Raw genomic sequence first — 22641 nt, 5'->3', positions numbered from 1 at the left:
CAACCCTGATCAAATACACATGTCTGTAATTATCAAGATCTTAATCACCTTAACTTAATAAGGTTCAGCTGTTTGTTCAGGGTTGGAGCTGAACTTTGCAGGGAGGTAAATCTCCAGGAACAGGATTGGGCACCTCTGATGTAGCCTACAGCATGAAAAATAATTTTGATATTTGCTACACTGCCTGTAGCAATGCACACATAAGTATATGCATACATCTCTCCCCACTGTAGTGCAGGGATAAAGTTATTCACTCATGCTTAATATAGTCTCAAATGGCATGAAGTGTTGCTATGCGATGAATAACTTCTAGATCAGCAAAGGCATCTGTTTCTAATCAAGGTACTGAATGAGGCGGTAACGGCACCTTTAAAGCAACTCAAAACTGTGAGATGAATATTGCGATCTGTGCATTGAGCTTTGATCAGTTGCTCTTCAAATGTAAAATATCTATTGTGCCATTGAATCCTGTGCATAATGGAAGGTTGGGCTGCTCAATGCTTTCCAGACGTCATTACTGGTAATGTATGTTATTATTAACAAATGCACTCTGTGTAAACACCCTTCCTCTCTTTTTGCCATATTCTCATTCACTGTCCAATGTTTTGATGAACTGTACATTCCACGGGTGACTGTTGTTGCTTTTTCCCTTTTGTACATTGTGTTTATCAGACTGTTCTGCTGTATGATTTGATTGATGATGCAAAGCAAAAGATTAACATGATAAAACCCAAACATAACTTGGAAAACAACCAGAAAATGTCCTGAAATTCTTGCTAGACCAGCTAAGACCAACATGGACTTCCATGCTCTGTCAAGCTAGTTTATGCCGGTTTAGAACTGGTCTAGCTGGTGGATCAATATAACCCATGCTGCAAAACTTTGCTGGTCGATCTGTTAAAACTAGTTGATGAAGGACTGTCTTCCTGCATGAACTACAGGGTAAATTGTGTAATGGAAAGAATAAAAAATGTACACTACCATTTAAAATTTTGAGGTCAGTAAGATTTTTTTAAGTCTCTGATTTTTTTATGAAGACTGCATTTTTTTTCGGATTCTTTTGATAAATAGAGAAAACAGCATAAAAAATCTTAAAGAAGCAAAACATTTGAGTGGTAGTATATATGAAAAATTCATATTTAATAAATCATTACAAGCTACAATAGTGTTAAAAGTGTGTTACGGACATCAGCATGCCATGCTAGGGACCAGCATCATGTGTAACCCCAGAAAAGACCACCCTTGTACTCTATGTTGGGCATCTGTGTTAGCAACAGTAAGCAAGAAAGAGAGATAAAGGAACAGATCAAAAATAATAACCTTTATTCTGGTGTTGGCTCTCATCTCTCCTCCTCTCCAGCTCCTTGCGGTCATAATTGAGGCGCTTCAGGCACATAATTCCATAATGCATGCTCACCCTGTGGGGTCAAAAGGTCAAAATTAGGTCATTCCGCCCAGACAAAGTGTTACAAGACCCCAAGCACATTAGATTAGGAAAGGCCCTAAGACACACACCTGCACCAAGAAAAGAATTGGTTGGCATGAGACTAAGGATGATAAAGAGAAGGAATAATGAAGTGTGTGGCAGCATTTAACAGATGGGGAGAGGGAGAGAGAAAACACCTGTGGAAACTGTCCACCATTTTCAGCTGCCCACGCAGCTCTTTCTTGGTCAGATGGTCCAACATGCGGGCGTCCACCAGTGACTCCATGAAGTAGCTTCTGTACTGGGGCAAACCCAGACTGGGCAGCCAATCATTGCCCACCCACTCATGGTTCATATCTCCATAGGCCAGGATCTACCACAGAGGAAGGCCACAAAAAAAAAAAAAAACCTTACAAACGCACTTTAGATTTCACAGTTGTATTTCAGTTCACTCATTGCAATGTGTATTTGATGCTTACAAATCCAAACTTCAGGGGTTAACAATAAAGGTTTGGGCCAGTTTATGAAACTGTCACTTGGCTTATTGTATCCTAATTTTTATTTTATCATGCACATGGATTTTTATGCCTAGCATAAAACAGTGTTTTTATTGTTAACTACAACAGTTTTCAGTAACTGAAATAAAGATAAAATAAAATATAAATATTCAATAAAAACTCAAAAATGACTAAAACTAAAGATATATAGAAACAAAAACAAAAAACTAATAAAAAATGACAAAAGCACTTAACAAAATTACTCAAATTAAACTAAAATTCAAGCTGAAATATATAAAAATTAAATAAATTCTATAATATTAAATAATAGTACTATAACAGGCATAAAGGCTGTTAATGCTATTACATCTATTAGTGCACATTTCCTTTTGTAATGAAATTGTGAAAGTTAATGAAAAAATAAATAACTATTATATAATAAATGTAATATTTAAAATGTACAATTGTAAATAATACATTTGTGTCATTTAGGCTTTACTTTAAGATAATTTAGTGTCAACCATCTGATGGCACCATCAGTTTCGAAAGTGTTTAATGGATGTATTGACGTTACTCACCTGATCCCAGCTAATCTCTTTCAGCTCCTTGTGTGCGGAGGTGATAGCATGATAGGAGAGAGGTGAGGAAGAGGAGATAAGGAACACAGCAGAGGGGCAGAAGGAAAGACACATCGATGGACAGGAAGAGGGAAGAAGAATGAAGAGGGAAAGCAGGAAGAGAGGTACAAAGGGAGGAACAGTTTGTTAGTGACCGGGTCATTAGTTGGAAGCAGTTCACACTGAAACAGAAAAAAGAGGGAAAGTTGAGGATGTTCAACGCTACAGCCTAGCCAGACACACAGAGGGGGAGAGAGAAAGAGAGAGACGCATCAACACATGTCCGATCACTCCACTCTCTCCGCATGCCGCCTCTCATACTGTCCACTAGGAGGCAGAGCGCTTTACAATCCCACACTTGTGGTGTTTCATTTTATCTAGATGAAATGTACAGTTAAAAAAAAAAAAAAAAAACGGATGAAAAAAAGCAGGATGGTCAAATTAATACAGAACAAAAACTGAATATCAGTTCCAATAAAGTATCACAGGAAAAATCTGTGTCAGAAGTGCATCAATGGTGGGTAAGAGGTTTTGTGTCCAAATCCATTGCTTTCTGAAATGTTTATAATTGATTGCTTCAACATTGTTACATCTACTTCTCCCAAACTAGTAACCTAGTCAGAGCAACATTAATTAAAATACAAAAAGTGTGGCTACTAACTGGTTTGGTTGCTGCAGTCAGGGACTCCATCTCAGCATGGGTCATCCACACGTTACTGGTTGACTGTGGGAAGAAAAGAAAACAACACAAACCACACATAAAGTTATCAGGATTACTATTTATTAGATTTGATGTATTAAAGTGGGGTGAAAAGAGTCTGAGACAACACTGAAGATATGGGATTAAAAATCTAAAAATCTTTTGAACATTTTAAAACTAATATAAAATATAAAATTAATACAAATATTTAAGATTCTGCACTATTTTTTTATCACTAATTATTTGTTCATACTTTGTACAGACGGTCATATACATTGGGAGAGGCATGAGGAGTGAGTAAATGATGACAGAATTGTAATTTTTGGGTGAACTATTCCTTTAATTTTTCATTTGTAGTCTCAGATTTTTGAAACCCACTGTAATTGAATTAAGAATAGTAATTATTTGATGGTGCATTTAAGCGTACGGAGCGTGTGCTGGCCGGGGCCGAGGGACTGGTCAGAGACACCATCTCTTGAATGGCCAGTCTCAGTTTGAGGCGGTGCAGAGGGTTACTGATGCCGATCTCTCTCTGGATCTCTGTGTCCGACAGGTTAGCCATTATGGCCCCACTCTTCACGTTAGCACGACATGCTGCCACGTACCATGCTGGCATGCCCACCCACAGCTGAGAGAGAGAGAGAGAGAGAGAGAGAGAGAGAGAGAGAGAGAGAGAGAGAGAGAGAGAGAGAGAGAGAGAGAGAGAGAGAGAGAGAGAGAGAGAGAGAGAGATGTGATCTTTAGGAAAGTACAAAACTAACGGGATCAAAGTAACACAGAATGGAAGTCGATGATAATGCCAAATTTTCAAACATAATATCATATATCAATATAAAACGAAACAAGCCCCTTTTTTATCCATTGCAACATTTAGATATGCAGCCATACTTCCAGCCAGGAGACAACAGTGGGTCCATCCCAGGATGCAAAGGGTAGCCCCTGCCGGCATGCCTCCTCCAACAGCTCATGTCTAAAAGAAAGGTTCATTCAGTACAAAGAATCAGATACAGAGTGTGAAGGAAGCTACTCATTGTACGAGTAAAATTACTTCTTCTTGCTACGACGGTCCTTGTCCACCGGACCGGCCATCTTAGTGAGTCCGAGGGTATCCACAGAGCCCAGGTCATCTGAGGGGGTCGAGGCTACAGGAGACACAGAGATGTTAAGGGTGACAATCAGATGAACAGGACTGACTAAACAGTTGTTTTTAAACACTTTAATGCCCATTAAAGGCACATAAAATGTTGTCAATTACCACAGAAATCACTTTCAGGTCAGTTTATCCTGAAACAATTATCAGTGTCCCATAGATTTCCAATGTAAGTTCCATTGCATTGATATAGAATAAGATTGAATTCAAATGTATATAAAGCTTTTTTGGAAATGAGAACATTCCTTTAAAAATCACATAAAATCAACACTGGAGTTTTAGTTTATGCCTGTTAGCTTTGAAGCTACCTAGTGCACAGTATTAAAATTAACTTTTAGCCGATATAGACACCCATTTAAAAGTTTAGGGTCAGTTTTAAAAAGTTTTTTCTATTTCAAATAAATGCTGTTAGTTTGAACTTTCTATTCATCAAAGAATCCTAGAAAAAAATCTTCCACAAAAAATATGAAGCAGCTCAACTGATTTCAACATTGATAATAATCAGAAATGTTTCTTGAGCATCAAATCAGCATATTAGACTGATACTGTATCTGAAGGACCATGTGACACTGAAGACTGGAGTAAAGATGTTGAAAATTCATCTTTGCATCACAGTAATAAATTACATTTTAAAACATATTACAATAGAACAGTTATGAAATTGTAATAATATTTCACAATATTACTGTTTTTACTATACAAATAAATGTAGCATTGGAGAGCAATAAATTGGAGACTTCTGTCAAAAACATTTAAAAAAAATTACCAACCAAAAGCTTTTGAACACTAGTGTACTTAATTACACTTTATTTTAAAGTGTCATTGTTACAGTGTAATTACTGTATATATTTAAGTACTGAGTAATATTAAGCAACTACATGTTCTTACTATAGGGTTAGGGTAGGATAAGGATTTGGTTGAGGGTTAGTTGCATGTAATTATGCATAATTTACTGTTATTTCTACGGTAAGAACATGTAACATATGTAACAAGGACACAGTAAAATAAAGTGTTACCCAGTTTTTGTATTCCAGGAGAATGTACCATATTGATGACTCATGTTGTACTACACAGATTTTTGTCCAATCACGTGCTCTATAGAATGCCCTCCCACTAATGTTAAAGCAAACAACTAGCATATAGACCTTATGCGCCAGACAAGCGCACAGCCATCTTTAGAATATTGTATTTTAACTTCAGTTTTTGCGGTCGCTCTGTATATTTCTATAGCATCGCTGTCGAGAATTAGCTGGTGAAGTGGATTTACTTATTGTAGAGTTAACGAAAGTTATCATGAGCATTGTGTTTAAAGCAGATGTCTTAACAAATGTCAGTAGACCCGGGAAGATTTTAAAACGAGCCGTTCATTCATAAATAAGATTGCAGTGAAAATACAAACCGGAAGACAAAAGACAATGAGTGCAGCGCTGAAAAGGGGCGGGGCTACATAAGGTCTATAGCAAATCATGTTCAATGACTGTGACATAAATAAAAGTTATTTGTTACTTTAAAAGGCAATAAGCCCGTTGATATGTCCCAACCAAACTAATACTTTCAATCGGAAATAATTCATCAATTTAATTGGGGGCCTTTAAGGAACATTTCCTGATAATTTATCAGGATATTGTGCAGCGCTATTTGTAATTTTTTTTGTCAAGCATTTTTTTTGTGTGTGTTTTTTTGTAGATTTTGCTGTATTTTTAGGTTAGACTCACCCAGAGATGCTGACTCACGTCCAGGCTGACCCATTCGGACCTTATCCTTCTTCCCAAAGAGCCGGCCGATGGAAGACTTGATGCTTTTCTTTTTGCTGGCCTTGTGGAGGGAGTCCTGGCTGCTGTTTGAGCTGCTGCCATCAGCTGAGAGGCTGAAGTCCACAGAGAGAGACAGGGAAAGGTCACTTATACAAGGATATTAAGACTGAAGTGTGACGGGAAAGACGTTTTGCACATTGCAAAAAAAAAAAGAATCATTCTATATCATTCCTATGCATGGATTGATTTCGGGCCGGGGCGATTAACGCACCTTCGGAACTCACGACTGTCATCCAACATTGCACCAGGGTGAGTGTGCGTCATCCTGTCCAGTCGCAGTGCACGAGGGGTGGGAGGAGGGGTGGAGTCCAAAAGGGCTAGGGACCTGTCGTCATCTTTGTTGTTCTGATGGGTAGAATGGTATAGAGTTAGCTGTTTGCACATGTTTATTCAATGTGTGATAGCAGTACTTCACACATGCTCCTACCTGTCTGTCTGTCTCGCGTGCTGGGGAGTGGGGTAGGCGGGGAGTGGAGTGCCCGGAGCTGGGAGGAGAGGGCGATGCCAGGGTGGAGGATGTGAGGGACGGGGGAATGAAGCCACGTCCTGTGCTGTCCCGTCCCAGAGAGGTTGGGGGAATGGGAGGGCCATCCAGAGCCACACTGCTGACTCTACTCTCAATTTCTTCAGCACGAAGCTCTGTGCTTTCCTTCTCTTCCTGAATCAGCCTGGAGAAAATATGACAGGTGGGTAAGACGAGGGCTTCTGCAGGTTTCGTGAAGCTAACTGAAAGACCTTTTTCCAAAGACCATTTAAATGGAAATTGCCATTATATTTTTATTTTTTATTTGAAATGCCTTGGGATCAGATGTATATGATAGCATATAAACTCTAAAATTCCACTAACGGAGCAAAACGTACAAATTTACCTTAAATCTAACAAGGAATCAATTACAAGTGCTGTATTCCCTTCATACAACATTTAATATTAATGCATTTTGAAAACACTTTTGGCTCCAATTTAAAACGTTTAGGCATTCAATAAAAAAAAATATAAAAAAAAAGTTAGACCTTTAAAGGGATAGTTCGGCCAAAAATGATATTAAACCCATGATTTACTCACCCTCAAGCCGTTCGAGATGCATATGTCAATCATTTTTCAGACAAACACATTTTCAGTTATTTTAGAAAATGTCTTAGACCTTTCAGTGGTTATAATGTCAAGTTATGGGGTCCACCTCCCTCAAGTCCCAAAAATGTGCATGCATCCTTCACAAAAGTAATCCATCCGGCTCCAGGGGGATAAACTTTTGCCTTTTTTAGCCTTCTGAGGGTAATCCGTGTGGTTTTGTCGTAAAAATATACATATTTAAAACTTTATAAATGAAAATAACTGGCTTCCGGCAACGGTCGACGCGCATTCACAGGAGATGGATGCCGGCGTATGACGTAGGACGTAGCGTAGGAAGCGTCGTGACGTAGAACGAAAGCGACAGCGCAGCCAGAGAGCAGAGCAAAACAAAACTCCACTCAGGATTTACGCGATTTAAAAAACGTGTATTTAAAAGAAAATGTCGGAAAAACTCAATATCCTCTTCTCTAATATAAAAATCCTCCGACATTTTCTTTTAAATACACGTTTTTTAAATCTACGTCACGATGCTTCCTACGCTACGTCCTACGCCGGCATCCATCTCCCGTGAACGCGCGTCGACCGTTGCCGGAAGCCAGTTATTTTCATTTATAAAGTTTTAAATATGTATATTTTTACGACAAAACCGCACGGATTACCCTCAGAAGGCCTTCGTTTATCCCTCTGGAGCCGGATGGATTACTTTTGTGAAGGATGCATGCACTTTTTTGGGACTTGAAGGAGGTGGACCCCATAACTTGACATTATAACCACTGAAAGATCTAAGACATTTTCTAAAATAACTGAAAATGTGTTCGTCTGAAAAATGATTGACATGCATCTCGAATGGCTTGAGGGTGAGTAAATCATGGGTTTAATGTCATTTTTGGCCGAACAATCCCTTTAAGACTTTTTTGAAACCTAAAGAGAGAGAGACATCGAAATGAAAAGAAATGAATCACATTTTTTGTGTGGTGATTTACTATTTGACTAGTTGTCCAACAATCTACTAATCAGTTAGTGCTAACTAGTTTATTCAAATAAATATAAAATTTGAGGTCAGTATTTTTTTAAATGAATGCTTTAATTCAGCAGGGATGCTTTAAACTGATCAAAAGTGGCAGTACTTTTAGAATGTTAAAAAGATTTCTGTTTATCAAATAATCCTGAAAAAAATGGTCACGCTTTCCTCAATTATATTAAGCAGCATAAATTTCAACATTAAATAAGAATAAGAAATGTTTCTTGAGCAGCAAATCAGCATATTAGAATGATTCCTGAAGGATCATGTGACACTTTCAGAAAATTCAGCTTTGACATCACATGAATAAGTTACATTTTAATATATATTAAAATAGAAAATAGTTATTTTAAATTGTAATAATATTTCACAGTGTTACTGTTTTTACTGTATTTGTGATCAAATACATGCAGCCTTGGTGAACATAAGAGACTTCTTTCAAAATATTAAAACATCTTACCAACCCCAAACATGTCCAATCGGGGTCAGGTGAACCCAAATCTGACAGTGTTTTCTTAAGACAGAGTTCAAGCAACCCACCAACGGTCAATTTTGAAACTATAATACTTTTAATGTACTGATGGTCCCTGCCATATAACCTCCTTATTGAGCCTCCGTCCTGCTCTTTCCAATTAACCTCCCTTTCAGAGCGCTCTCCATTTCTCTAATTTAAATGAAAGTTTGATTTTTCAAAGCGGTCTCCAGGTCCCTCCGTTTCGAGTACACTCACTTAATCTCTTTGTTGATGGCCTCCAGCTGCTCCTGCAACATAATAGCGAGAGTCTGCACATCTGTCTGGCCGCTTGGTGAGAGCAGCTCTGAGCCGAAGAGCGTCTCGCGATCCTCTTCATCATCAGAACACTTGTCCTCCACGCCGCCCTCAAACCCAGTGCCTAGCAAAGTTCCAGTTTCCCAGTCGTACTGCAGAAGAGAAAAGCAATAAATGACCCGTCTAATTTCACATGGAGCCATTTTGTTCACCTATTAGCAAGTTCAAACAAAGATGTTCTCACTTTGCTAGTATCCTCCCTCCCACAGCCCCAACGTCCACGATGAGCCCGTCTGACCACTCCTCCTGTGCCTGTGTTTCCATAATGATCTAGGTGGGTGGTGGAGCCAGCAGGAAGTGACCCTCCTCCTTGGGAGTACCTCAGCTCCAGAGCACTTCCTGGCAGAGACCTAATAAAGAAACAGTGGAGGTCATGGTTAGAGTTAACATGAAATTTGCCCGTTTACGAGATAATGACCACTTTCACTTCACAATCCACATGATTCCTGATGGATAAAATAATAATTTTCTGCACTAAATACCGTTTTACTCATAAATACGCTATCGTTCAAAAGTTTGGGGTCTATACGATTTTCTCTTCGATATCTCTTTGAATATATTTTAAAACACAATTTATTCCTGTGATGCAAAGCTGAATTTTCAGCATCATTACACCAGTCTTCAGTGTCACATGATCCTTCAGAAATCGTTCTAATATGTTGATTTGCTGCTCCGGGAGTATTTCTTATTATTATCAGTGTCGAAAACAGTTGTGCTGCTTAATATTATTGTGAAAACCATGATACATTTTTTCGGGATTCTTTGATGAAGAGAAAGTTCAAAAGAGCAGCATTTATTTGAATCTTTTCTCTTTACTGTCGCTTTTTTTATATATCCTTGCTCAATAAAAGTATTCACTTCTTTCAAAAAGAAAAAAAATGACTGGCCCCAAACTTTTGAATTTGTATATGAAGTCAAATAGATTGCGAATGTCATTTCATGTCAACTTTAGAATAAAGATGAACTAATAAATCTCCTAAATACCTCATAAATTGTCATAAATGATCTTTTAATAGAGGACAGCAGAAATGTTATGTGTCTTACCGTGAGTAAGAGGAACCAGGTCTTCCTCTCAGCTGGTCCAGCTCTAGCTGAAGCCTTTCCAGCTCTGCAATCAGTTGATCCTGGGAGGAATAAGACATTATTATCTGATAATGTAGCCATCTAAATACAGGTCAAGTGAACAGAACCTTTTTTTTAGCATTAAAGTTTAGGAACGTACCTTGTTCGCTAAGAGATCATCTTGGATCTTCTTCATGTTAGCGAGCTCCTCGGAGAGAGCGTTCTGTAAAACATTATAACAGGCTCTAACATTCATTTAACTCTCAGACATTTTTAGATTGTGTTTGAGAATCAAACCCATGACAATGGCACAGTTAAGGTGTGTTCATGTCATGTCGGCATTACAATAATTACAATATTTCGACTTAAAGCTTTCAAATCCTCATAGAACTCATAATTATAACTTGAAAACTCTGAATTTTTGAAGAGCTCTGACTGTGACTCTGAAAATGGTAGCAGCCTCGACAGTAAATAGTAGTTATGTAGTTATCTCATAATATTTCTGCTTAATAATTTGCATGATTGACTATTAAGCATGTCTCAGTAATGAAAGAGTAATCTGAAAATAAACAAAAAGCATGCAATACCATTTAATGTAGTTAGCACAGAGGTGGATAACTATCTAATAAACTATAATGCATTTGTAAAACAATTTTTACTTATTGTATTGTACTTCTGTCTATTGATTACTCAAATTACACAGATCAGAATATTTCCAGGTTTTCCAGAATCTTGGGAAACCTGGGCATCTTGTGTTTTTAAGACAGTATGTTGAGCTAAAAATAATTTTCCTAAATTTTAAAAATGCATCTGGAGACATACCGTCTGTTTTTAAACACCAGAAAATGCCCGCTTACAAACACACCCAATTGTGTTCAAAGGAACCAGAAACAGCCTAATTATACTTCCTCGAGACCGATTAGTTAACTATTTGTTCAGGCATCCCACAAGTGGATTTTGAAAATGTGCAGTTCTGCACATTCCTACACCAATCTAGTCATGTTTTCTGTGTTCAGAAACATGTCTTCTGTTTCTGACATTAAGCTCAAATTACGTTTTGGCCATTCATCACTGATTCTCTGATGATAAACGCATTGAACACCTGCTTTCGTGCTGGAATTATGAGGGAGGACACAAAGAGGAAGCCTGAAACTCCTATTAGGCAAAAACATAACTAAGGCAACATCTGGATTTTGAGGTAAACATCAAAGACCTGGTGACATGTCAAGGCTATTTTTCTGCTTTGGCGTTGACAAAGAAATTAAATCTGAAATTGTGGAGGATCATACCTTCTCCTCCAGGGCAGCCATTCTCTCCTTCAGGTGCAGCTGAAGTCTCTCATTGGACTCAGACAGAAGCTTGTCCACCGTGTCAGAGAGACGCTTGTTGTGTTCGTCGTTCATCCGCTCCCTCTGCCTCGCCTGAGGGCAGGGAGAGAAAAAGAGAGGGAAAAGTGATGAACAGAGAAAGGACAAGGATGAGGAATATTGAGTATATACTTGACTAACAGTGAATAAAATATGTGGCATCAAGGTGATGAAAGACGAGAGATCCAAGAGTAACACTATTTTGATTATTATACAACTGGTTTGTTAAAGTCGCACATCCCATCAGACGGGGATCCGCTTTAATGATGGAAAAAGATGGAAAGCGCTACAAGAAACTTATTAGATCAGTTCCTTACGAGCTAGAAGTTGACATGACTTAAACAGACTATATAAACCATTTTTTTTTAGAAAGTAAAGATGTGAAATGCTTAAAAATAAGAGTTTTTTTTTTGTTGTTTTTTATATGTGCAATACTCAATTCTAGTCTTATCAAATTGGTTTCATAAACTCCAAATGAATCTAATGCTTTTTATTATATATATATATATATTTAAATGTATTTAAAATTCAAATGTATTTAAATATTTGTACATTTCTGAAGATGTTTTTAATGTAAATTGTTCATGTATTATTTCAAAAGAAACAGGTTGTAGATGTTAGCTCATTTCGGGTGTATTCACACTTGTAGTTTGATTTTCTTGGTTCAAACAAACAAAATGATACATTTAGACCTGGTTCGCATTCGCAAGTCCTGGTCATTTTTAACAGCTAACCTACAGATACAAAACAAAGAACAGCTTTTATAACATACGTACATATGATGGTATTCTCACAAAGAGCTTATAAAATGTGTAAAGGAGTTAAAACAGTGCCAGCAATTCCTCAGTAACACACAAAGAAGTTCTGCTGCAAGGAGATGGCAGTTCTGACACCTGTACCGAACTGTAATGGGAAACATCGTGACAATGACAAGAAAAAACATGTCTTTGGTCCATGTTACATTCATGTTTCAGCGGTGGGTCTCGGTTCGCTTGTTTGGGTTTTAGATGGAAGTTTTCACATTAATTTAAATGAACCAAACTAACAGAGCAATCGCATCAGAGTCTTTTATAATGGAATCAAACCTGTGTGAACACACCCTTAGAAACTAATGTTGATGTAATGTTTGTGAATCAAGCTAAATATACATTTTACAAACTTCAATTGATATTTTTAACTTGCATTTTAATTTTTGAATAATCCATTACTTTTTTGTTACTCCAAAAGATCATCCATAGTAAAAACGCCTCACTATATCTGAGCCTGACATGCTGAACAAACGTAAAAAGAGAGGATGAGTCACCCTCTGTAGCTCCTGATTCTTCTCTTCCAGTTGTGCCTCCAACTGTCTCAGGCGCTCCTCAAAGTTGCCGTGACGCTCCTCAGCCTAAACAACAGAGCAAGGATAAAATACATTTTAACACAGTTTGGACCTGTTTTCCATTTGAAATGAGTTAATAGCACATGACCACAAAGAGACAAACAGATCTGAACCTGACAGCACACACCTTGTTGAGTGCCGCCACCCTCTGGGCGAGCTGAGCCTCGATCTCGGGCAGAGTCTCGGCCCTCTGGAGGGTTTGCTGCAGCTTCTGTTTAGCATCGTCCAGACGCTCCTGGAGCTGCCTGTTCTTCTCTTCACTCTGAGGAGACCGAGGGATGAGAAGAGACAGAACAATGAGACCAAGACAATGAAGAACACCATAAGGAACACATTCTCTTCAGGGGGAAAAAGGTGTTTTGTTTTTGGTGGAGACCTGGTAAGAACACAATGGAACTTCTCTTAAAATCTAACCAGGTCACTTATGAAGCCACCAAAGAACCAAATGAAGATAATAAAGGTTATGAACAAAAATCTAGAACTAGTGATCATTTAGATAAGTATGAAAGGCAAAGACATACTGTATGTTACGTAAAACCAACAGGTCTAGACATATCACAGAGCCTGGAAACAGATTCTAAATGCTTGTATCCACAATTACAGACCTCAAACCACAAACCTTTAAAACAACAAAATAAATTCACTTAGACTTAAATCAAACTGACACTAATTTGTGGTTCCATTGCTAAGAATGTCTAAATCTACAGTACATCTCTATTTATTAGGAATATAGTGTTGCCCATTGCAATAGTTGTTTAATTTTCACGATTTGACAGAGAAAGGCTTTTAACGAATATAAAGATATGGAATGAACTTTAACCAGATGCAAAAAAAAAAAAAAAAAAATGTAATCCAAACCTTTATTCATTTCATTATTATAAATCTGAATTTAGATTTTGAACGCTAGCAAATGGTATGAGCTTGTTTATATGGATAGATCATGGAATGAAAGACAGTTAAGAAACAGATTTATTTATAAAAGTACAAAATAAATGTCAAGATTGCCATAGTTTAGGAAAAAACTAAACAAAAAACAAATAATAATTGAATAAATACATTTTGAAGGGTTTTTTTTTTTTTTTACATCAGAATATCAATCAATTTGCATGTTCATTCATAACCATTCAATTGTAAAAGAAAATATAGCCTACCTTTCAAAAGTTTGGTGTCAGTACGTTTTTACTTTTTAAAGAAATACTTTTATTCAGCACGGATGCATTAAATTGGTCAAAGTTTTCACAGTTTCCACAAAAATATTAAGCGCCAAAACTGTTTCCAACATTGATAATAATAAGAAATCTTTTTAAGCACCATAAATATATTAAAATATAAAATTGTGATTTTAAATTGTAATAATATTTAACAATATTAAAGTTTATACTGTAAGACATACTGTAGTATAGACATACTGTTGAACTGTGATATAAATTATATTTAATCTAAATTTAGCTTTCATTGAAATAAAACATCAAGCTTTCACTGTGCTGCAAATGCTTTTTTTCTATAAAAAATAAATAAAAAACATCAGAGAATGAAGTTGGCCTTGTCAAATTTGAATAATTTTATGGGAAAAACCCTAGCTTGACGTTGTGGTTAGTACCAAAAATCAAGCCCTACTTGTAGATTAATAACCTGAATATTGGAGGGAGCATGACCCCCCCCATAGTGGATGGTTATAGCCCTGATAGCCTGAGGTGTTAAAATCTGAAATATTTCTTCACAGATAAAAAGAAAGAAAAGTCTTGAAACCTTTTCAAAAGAAATAAAAACACAACAAAACCTTCCGGCACAATTGGTGCCATTCCCTGAGAATAACCCTCCAGAGACTGAAGATGAACACGCTGTTAAATGTTCCTTCAATAGTTACACCTTTCATGTGTGTCTGTACATGATTCTCCTGTTGTACCTGTCTGTATAAAGACTCTTTGCTGGCAAGCTCGTTCTCCAGCTTGTCTTTGATGTCATGGAGAGAGGTTGCCTCCCTCTGGGCACTGAGGTACCTACAGACAAAAACACACACAGTGAGGATCTGCAGGGCGCTTGACAAATCAAAACTGCAACTCTATCGGTGTCTTTTGAATGTGCGGACTGAGCTAATTCCCACTTAAACTCAGCAGTGAGATCTGGTCTAATCTGGTCTAGTTTACCTGCGCTCTAAGGTGGTGATTCTTTCCTCCATGTCCTCTCTTTGACACAGCGCCTGCAGTTGAGGGGGTGGAAAAAATGTGAGATAAAAGAGAGAAAATGTCAAAAAGAATAAATACACACACACACACACACACACTAAACGATTCCAATCAGACCATTCAGTCACATTATGGTTGGGGCTCTGTCTAGACAGCAGTTTTACAGTAACTGTTTACCTCAAACGGAGGTGACTATAAAAAGTTATTGCGAAACAAAAAACCTGTATAGAATATTCCAGAATTGTAATGAGGGAGGAGGAAGAGGCGATGAAAGACAAGTGTAGCAAAAAGGACGAAAGGCAAAGTGTCTTGGGAACTGAATGAAAAACTTCATTCTCCACTATCGAGACTGTACTTCATGGCAGTCGAAGCAGATTACAAGCAACAAAACTTGCTCAAAGCAAAGGCATCCAGTTTAAATAGGACGCCAAGCCAGCACGGTAGCAACCGACAATTCTGGAAAATTCCATAACTAGCGAGTCGGTGACATGAAACAAGCGCTGTTGCCAAGTTGGCAAGTCATTGTTACCGCAGGAGAGTACGGCATGCTTCTATTATACAGAAAATTAGACTTCTTGCATGAGGAATGTCAGATAGACAGCTGATTATTTTGTTGGCAGTTTGATTGATCTCGCTTTGGCTGACAGGCACACCCATCAACAACTAGAGCACTTTACCGACAATTAATCACTGCATCGTGGCAGGAAACCCTTCCAAATGGGAAGGGAGGCGGGATGACAGCAAAACTATGGTTGCGTGACACAGGGCTCTTGATTTTCTTTTGAAGCTCTCTCGGTGAGAACTTAACCTCCGACCCACCTCTTTCACGTCCCTCTGAAGCTTCTGATTGGCTTCCTCAGATTTAGCTAATTCCCTCCTGGCGGTAGTGAGCTGTTCCTCGATCTCTCCAACCTGCACATGGGAGACAAGGCTCAGACGTTAACTTGTGCGCATGAACGCATGCAAACACAGAAACGAGCCAATGAAACTTGGATGCGTTCCAGTAGCCGTATCTCCCTCTGTCGTTTCTTGTTTGTTTTTTTCTTTTGCAATCTTGGAATGCGGTGCACATCCACCAGAGGGCAGCAGAATGTGACACCGTCTTTCGCTCAGCATCTCCTCTGATCCTGCATCTCTATGGCAACCATAGGAATGCCAGGCTAACTGAAACCTTCTCATCCAAAATGTGTCAGTGCTCAGAGTGTGTCATACTGTAGGTCTTCTCCCACTCCGTCTGTCCCGTATTTCCTTCCTGTGTCTGTGAACATTATATCTCCATCACACACATACACTTACAAGCTCTGTTCCAAAGCCCAAGTGCCTTCGAAGGCAGTGTCCTAACCATCACAGATCCTCATAAGTTGCTGAGTTGAAATGCTCTTCACAGAAAGGACCTCTGCACATCACACTAATAGTGCACTTTATTTTCACATAATTTATATTTCCATAGAGTTGCCGTTAGCATGTTGTAATACTCTAATAAGAAATAAAGTGCATAGCACAATTTTTTTTTTTTTTAAGAAATTAATACTTTTATTCAGCAACAATGAATTAATTTGATTTTGAATTTGACTTTTCTGACAAAATATTTATATTTTAAATAAATGCTGTTCTTTTGAACTTTCTATTCATTAAAGGATCCTAAAGAAATTGTATTACAGTTTCAACAAATTATTAAGCAGCACAACTGTTTTCAACTTTGATAATAATCCGAAATGTTTCTTGAGCATCAAATCATCATATTAGAATGATTTCTGAAGGATCATGTGACACTGAAAGACTGGAAGCCGAAAATTCAGCTTTGACATCACAGGAATAAATGACATTTTAAAATATATTTAAAAGAAAAGTTATTTTAAATTCTAATAATATATTCAATATTATTGTTTTTACTGTATTTTTGATCAAATACATGCGGCCATGGAGCATAAGAGACTTATTTCAAAAACATAATATTTTTACCATGAAATATGTATACAAGATATAGTAATAAAATATATAATAAAACAAATAAATGGCACTGAATAAAATACTTTTTTTTATTTCTCTAAGGGATTCGAATTATCTCGCCTTGTCTCCCATCTTGGAATTATTTTTTACCCAGCTTGATGCAATGCATTATGGCAGATATATCCAATCCGGCTTCCTGCAGAATTTAGCTCCAACCCCAATTAAACACACCTGAACCAGATAGTCAAAGTCTTCCATATTACTAGGAACCTCCTGGCCAGTGTTTTTGAGTAGGTTGGACACCACAGCATTATGAAATTGCCTTCTCTGTGAAGGATACATGTGATGAACGTGGATAAATTTGGCTTCCTTTTGAATAATTTTGTCATCTCAGGATTGTGCCTACTATGATGCCTTATAACGCTTCTGCTGTAGGCAGCAGTGCAACACTCACCTGTCTGCACATGAGCGCCAGTCTTTCTTTTAACTGTGAAAGCTCTGCTCTCTGTCTCTCTATCTCTCCCTCTCTCTGTCTGTCGATCTCGCCATCATCCAAGATGGAGGAGGGGCCGTTCGGGAGCCGCTGTGTGAAAAACAGAGAACATGAGGAAAAGAACAGTGAAAAGATTCAATACAAGATTCAAACAGTTGTGACTCACCTCCTTTCCATTGTCCAAACCCCGCTCTCTCCTTTTAATCTGATCCCGTAAAGACAGTACCTAAGCATAACGAACAAATCTAAGCATGCAAGACCAGCGTGCCACATACTGAGAGAAAAGGGGGTACTAACATATATCACGATAGTTTGATGTTCACCTCATTTGTGGACGATTCCAGCTCTTCCTCTAGAACAGCGACTCTCTCTAAAGCCACACGCAATCTCTCACGCACCTGAGGGAGAGAAGAACAATAGACAATGAATCAACAGGGAAAACCTGTCCAAAAAAAATCACCTCTTTGAAGAGACACAGTTATTCTATAGAAGTCTAGCTTACACATTGATAACGGCCTTAAAAACTTCTTAATGAGTTTGTGAAGTGTAATCTGAGCATGTTCACCTGCTTCATTGATAGCTATGGTTTTTGAAGTCTTTAAATACAGTACATTAGTCATGTGGGTTACTTTTATGATACTTTTATGGTGCTTTTGCTCATATTTGCAGCTTCAGACCAATGTGTTTTCATCATAAGCAGGATTAACCAGCACAACACAATGATAACAGAAACTAAAATTCAGATATTTGGATTTATCGTCATGCCGACATGGTGTAGGACAGGACAGAGTAGGGAAGGGGTGCTGACCTTTTCATCCAGGGCTTTATGGTGTTCGAACAGGGACTTGAGGGCCTTGAGCACCTCCACCTCGCTGGAGACTCCAGCAGGAGACTGAGCCTGCCTCTTCACCACAGTCATCCTCAGAGAACGCTCGTGACGAGACACCAGACACTCCAGATGCTCCAGCAGGAGCTAGATGGCACGGGAAAGAAACAGAGAAAGTCAGTTTCAATTGGGGAGACGGGGACTAGTTATTACCCATTTGTTACTATAGTGAACATTTCCTAGGGTAGGATCAGATTAGGAGAGTCACATACACTACCATTCAAAATTTGGGAGTCGGTAAGATTTTTTATGTTTTTGAAAGAAGTCTCTAATGCTCACCAAGGCTGCATTTATTTGATCAGAAATAAAGTAAAAACAGTAATATTGTGATAGATTATAAAAAAAAACGTAATACATTGTTTTCTATTTTAATATATTTTAAAATGCAATTAATGTATTTAATCGAAATACTTCTTTTCAGGATTCTTTGATGAATAAAGTTTTAAAAAACAGGATTTCTTTGAAATAGATATCTTTTGTAACATTATAAAGTCATTTCTGTCACTTTTGATCAATTCAATTCATTCTTGCTGAAAAAAATAAAACTTTTGAATGGTAGTGTACCTTAAAGTCTTGGCTACAGAAAAGCTACTACATATTTTTACCATTATTGCCCAGGACAAAACATTCACTTCACAAGTAAACCGTCCTTTTGTACACAATAGCAATATTAAAGGGATAGTTCACCCAAAAATGAAATTTCTGTCATTAAAGGGATAGTTCACTTTAAAAGGAAAATTCTGTCATCATATACTCACCCTCATGTTGTTTCAAACCTGTATGAATTTCTTTCTTCTGCTGAACACAAAGGAAGATATTTAGAAGAATGTCAGTAACCAGACAGTTTCTGGGTCCCATTGACTTCCATAGTTGGAAAAAAATGTACTATGGAAGTCAATGGGACCCAGAAACTGTCTGGTTACTGACATTCTTCTAAATATCTTCCTTTGTGTTCAGCAGAAGAAAGAAATTCATACAGGTTTGAAACAACATGAGGGTGAGTATATGATGACAGAATTTTCATTTTAAAGTGAACTATTCCTTTAATTACTCACCCTCATGTCGTTCCAAACCCAAAGATATTTTTTATGAAGTCTGAGAGCTTTCTGTCCCTCCATAGACTGCAACGTTATTCAAGGCCCAGAAAGGTAGTAAAGACATCGTTAAAATAGTCCATGTGACAACAGTGGTTCAACCTTAGTGTTATGAAGCGACGAGAATACTTTTTGTGCGCAAACCCCCCCCCCCAAAAAATAACAACATTGTTACTACAATTTCTTCTCTTCCGTGTCTCTGATGCTGTTCACATGAGCGCCAAGACACATGTGTGTGATGCTGACGCAGGATACGGCCAATACTGAGACAGTGTTCTGACGTCGAACCCGGAAGCGCTGCTCTGTGTTTATCAGGTGAACAGCGTCAGAGAGTGACAAAGAAGAGAAGAAATTATTGAATGAAGACGTAGTATTCTCGTCACTTCACAACATTAAGGTTGAACCAGTGGAGTCACATAGACTATTTTAACGAAGTCTTTACTACATTTCTGGGCCTTGAATAACGTTGCTATGGAGGGGTCAGACAGCTCTCGGATTTCATCAAAAATATCTTAATTTGTGTTCCGAAGATGAACGAAGGTCTTACAGGTTTGGAACGACATGAGGGTGAGTAATTACTGACAGAATTGTTATTTTTGGGTGAACTATCCCTTTAATATTGCTATTGTGTACAAAAGGTCTACTTGTGAAGTGAATGTTTTGTCCTGGGCAATAATGGTAAAAGTATTCAGTAGCTTTTCTGTAGCCAAGACTTTAAGGTACACAACCATTCAAAAGTTGTTTTGTTTGGAACGACATGAGGGTGAGTAATTAATGACAGAAATGTCATTTTTGGGTGAACTAACCCTTTAAGGTAAATTGAAACAACAACAAACAAAGCAATTCTACTTTGTATTTTTACATTAACAGTGAAATTATTGTTGTATTTATTAAAACAAAGTATATTTCTCATCAGATTTTCTCATCTTTTTTACATTTATCCCGAAACTAACCACCATAAGAAACATTAAAACTCAATGGGCTCAGGGGAGGCAAGAGAGATGCTGCTTCGTAACTTTAACCACTCATGTCGCTGTTGGACAGTGTCAACATTTTGATTATACACGTATTATTTATACACTTTTTAATGGCATATTTTGTAATATTTGCATTGTTTTATTTTTTCTACAGTGGATTATTTTCCATTTTTTAAGAGGCACTTAAAAAATGCCTCCCTTGCCTCCTGGGTGGAAACGTCCCTGCAAGAGTAGGATATTGCACCCCAGCCAAAACATTTCATCAAAAACAAACACCCTAAACAGAAAACCACAAACACAAACACGCGATATAGAAAGGATATGATGTCTGTTTCACACACACAGATTATGGTTATGGGGTTACTGACCCGTGTATTGTTCCTCTCCGCCTTAAGCTCAGCAATCTCCTCTTCTCTCTCCAGCAGCTGCTCCCGACATACATTCAGCTCTTTGGTCAACACCGCAAACTCCTGCTCACACACAAACACACACACAACAACAGAAAATGAGCTCTGTTCTGATCTTTACAGGCTCTTTACAATCAACACAAATAATCCAGAGTGTGTATCCATTGCTGTGGTCAGCCTGAAATATATTTACAGATCACTCAAACCACACACACATAATGTAGAAATAAACACATACACCATATACATGTGTCCACTGTGTCTGGGCTTCAGACAGCCTGCCCACGGACCACCCATGACTCACTGACCATCTGAGGCATTACACACAACTGAAATGCACTTTCTCCATCTGGCAAGATCTTATCTGATTCGCTGACTTCACCAGATGTAAGAGTGCCCTTACGAAAAAGTCGTTTATTCAAGTGTTCTATTAGTATACTTCTTTTAAACTAAAAAATAAGAAAGTGTACTTTCAGTCTACATTTTATATACTTCTCAAAAATTTACTTTATGTACTTCTCAGAAATATACCTTTAAATTACACTTAAGTGTACTTGACTTATACTGAGAGAAAAGTCCAAGTATATTTGGCCTGTACTTGTACTCAATCTTTTGATCCAGATATACTTAAAAGTATTTGTAGTTGTGTTAACTCTTTTGATTGAGTAGCCTATTAAATATACTTTACATAGTTTTTCATATACAGTCTTGTGAAACTTACATTGTTTGAAAATATTGATTAGAATATTGATATAAAACAGATATGTTTCTAATTCTGTGTATCTGAACTTTTGTGTAGGCTATTAAAATAGTAAACTAAGTAGTTTACTACTGTTACACTTATAGTACACTTAAACATATACTTTTATATACTAAAAGTGGGCCAATTTAGTCCCAAGCAGTATTGAAATAGTACACTTACAAGTTTACTACAAGTACACATTGATATTAGTATACTTACTACATAAAGTACAGTATACTTAAAAATATACTTGAACATTACTTAAGTATACTTCATAAAATAAACTTGACGTATACTTCTTTTTCGTAAGAGTGTGTCTGAAATCGCACACTGTCTGAGCAGGTACTACATTTGACAACCATTAAAAAAGTAGGCCTATGTTCTATGTAGTATGAATGAAATTCAAACATACTATATCTGTCATGTTGTTACAGTCATGTGATCCACCAGCATCAGTTGTGTTGCTTAACTGCCATTCATAAATCCTCTCCCGTGGCCTCATGGGATAGTAAAGTGTCCATCACATGTGCACTTCAGAATCTCGCAGGAAATAGCAGGTCATCTGGGTACTTTTCGCCTACTGTTTTCCCGAATACAGGCGGTTTTTGCTCCAAACACATATATTTTTTTGTTCGTTTAAGGCCAGTTTGGCCTGTAATAGAGCAAATAAATAAGAAAAAGGAAAAAAAAGCAACCCAGTTGCTTGTAAAAAAAAATAAAAATCATAATCAACCATGAAAAATCATGATCGCTGAATCCCTAATTATATTTACACATAAGAAAACTTTCAATGAAAGCAAGTGGTTGTGTCAAAAGCAAATGAACACAACAGTTCAGGCAGTGAGATGTGAATTAATCAACATCTCATTGGATGACATTTCAGATTCTTTAAATCAGTTGTTCTTATCCAGGGGCCTCAGCAAACTTCAAAATGCTAAAAAAAATCTTGATGTAAACTGAAATCGTATTT

At 37.5% G+C, this 22641-nt stretch overlaps 1 protein-coding gene across 1 annotated transcript in view; it reads right to left on the bottom strand.

Annotated features, from left to right (window-relative positions):
• The window catches only part of ppfia3 (PTPRF interacting protein alpha 3), a 38900-nt gene that overhangs the window by 4662 nt on the left and 11597 nt on the right, over window positions 1-22641 (bottom strand). Inside the window, exons 3-27 of the mRNA XM_079863420.1 lie at window positions 20891-20992; window positions 18374-18538; window positions 17889-17963; window positions 17732-17791; window positions 17527-17655; window positions 15942-16034; window positions 15084-15136; window positions 14843-14936; window positions 13064-13198; window positions 12859-12942; window positions 11478-11609; window positions 10349-10411; window positions 10171-10250; window positions 9311-9476; window positions 9028-9218; window positions 6632-6872; window positions 6416-6549; window positions 6106-6257; window positions 4289-4382; window positions 4129-4210; window positions 3668-3868; window positions 3202-3264; window positions 2502-2528; window positions 1624-1799; window positions 1321-1418 (exon numbers count right to left, since the gene is read on the bottom strand). Coding sequence (XP_079719546.1) covers window positions 1321-1418; window positions 1624-1799; window positions 2502-2528; window positions 3202-3264; window positions 3668-3868; window positions 4129-4210; window positions 4289-4382; window positions 6106-6257; window positions 6416-6549; window positions 6632-6872; window positions 9028-9218; window positions 9311-9476; window positions 10171-10250; window positions 10349-10411; window positions 11478-11609; window positions 12859-12942; window positions 13064-13198; window positions 14843-14936; window positions 15084-15136; window positions 15942-16034; window positions 17527-17655; window positions 17732-17791; window positions 17889-17963; window positions 18374-18538; window positions 20891-20992 — 2890 coding nt within the window. The remainder of the gene's footprint in view (window positions 1-1320; window positions 1419-1623; window positions 1800-2501; window positions 2529-3201; window positions 3265-3667; window positions 3869-4128; window positions 4211-4288; window positions 4383-6105; window positions 6258-6415; window positions 6550-6631; window positions 6873-9027; window positions 9219-9310; window positions 9477-10170; window positions 10251-10348; window positions 10412-11477; window positions 11610-12858; window positions 12943-13063; window positions 13199-14842; window positions 14937-15083; window positions 15137-15941; window positions 16035-17526; window positions 17656-17731; window positions 17792-17888; window positions 17964-18373; window positions 18539-20890; window positions 20993-22641) is intronic.

The sequence above is a fragment of the Squalius cephalus genome (assembly GCF_949319135.1).
Source record: "Squalius cephalus genome assembly, chromosome: 1".
NCBI lineage: Eukaryota > Metazoa > Chordata > Actinopteri > Cypriniformes > Leuciscidae > Squalius > Squalius cephalus.
The sequence above is the reverse complement of the archived record's forward strand: the minus strand, read 5'-3'. Positions and strand labels throughout refer to the sequence as shown.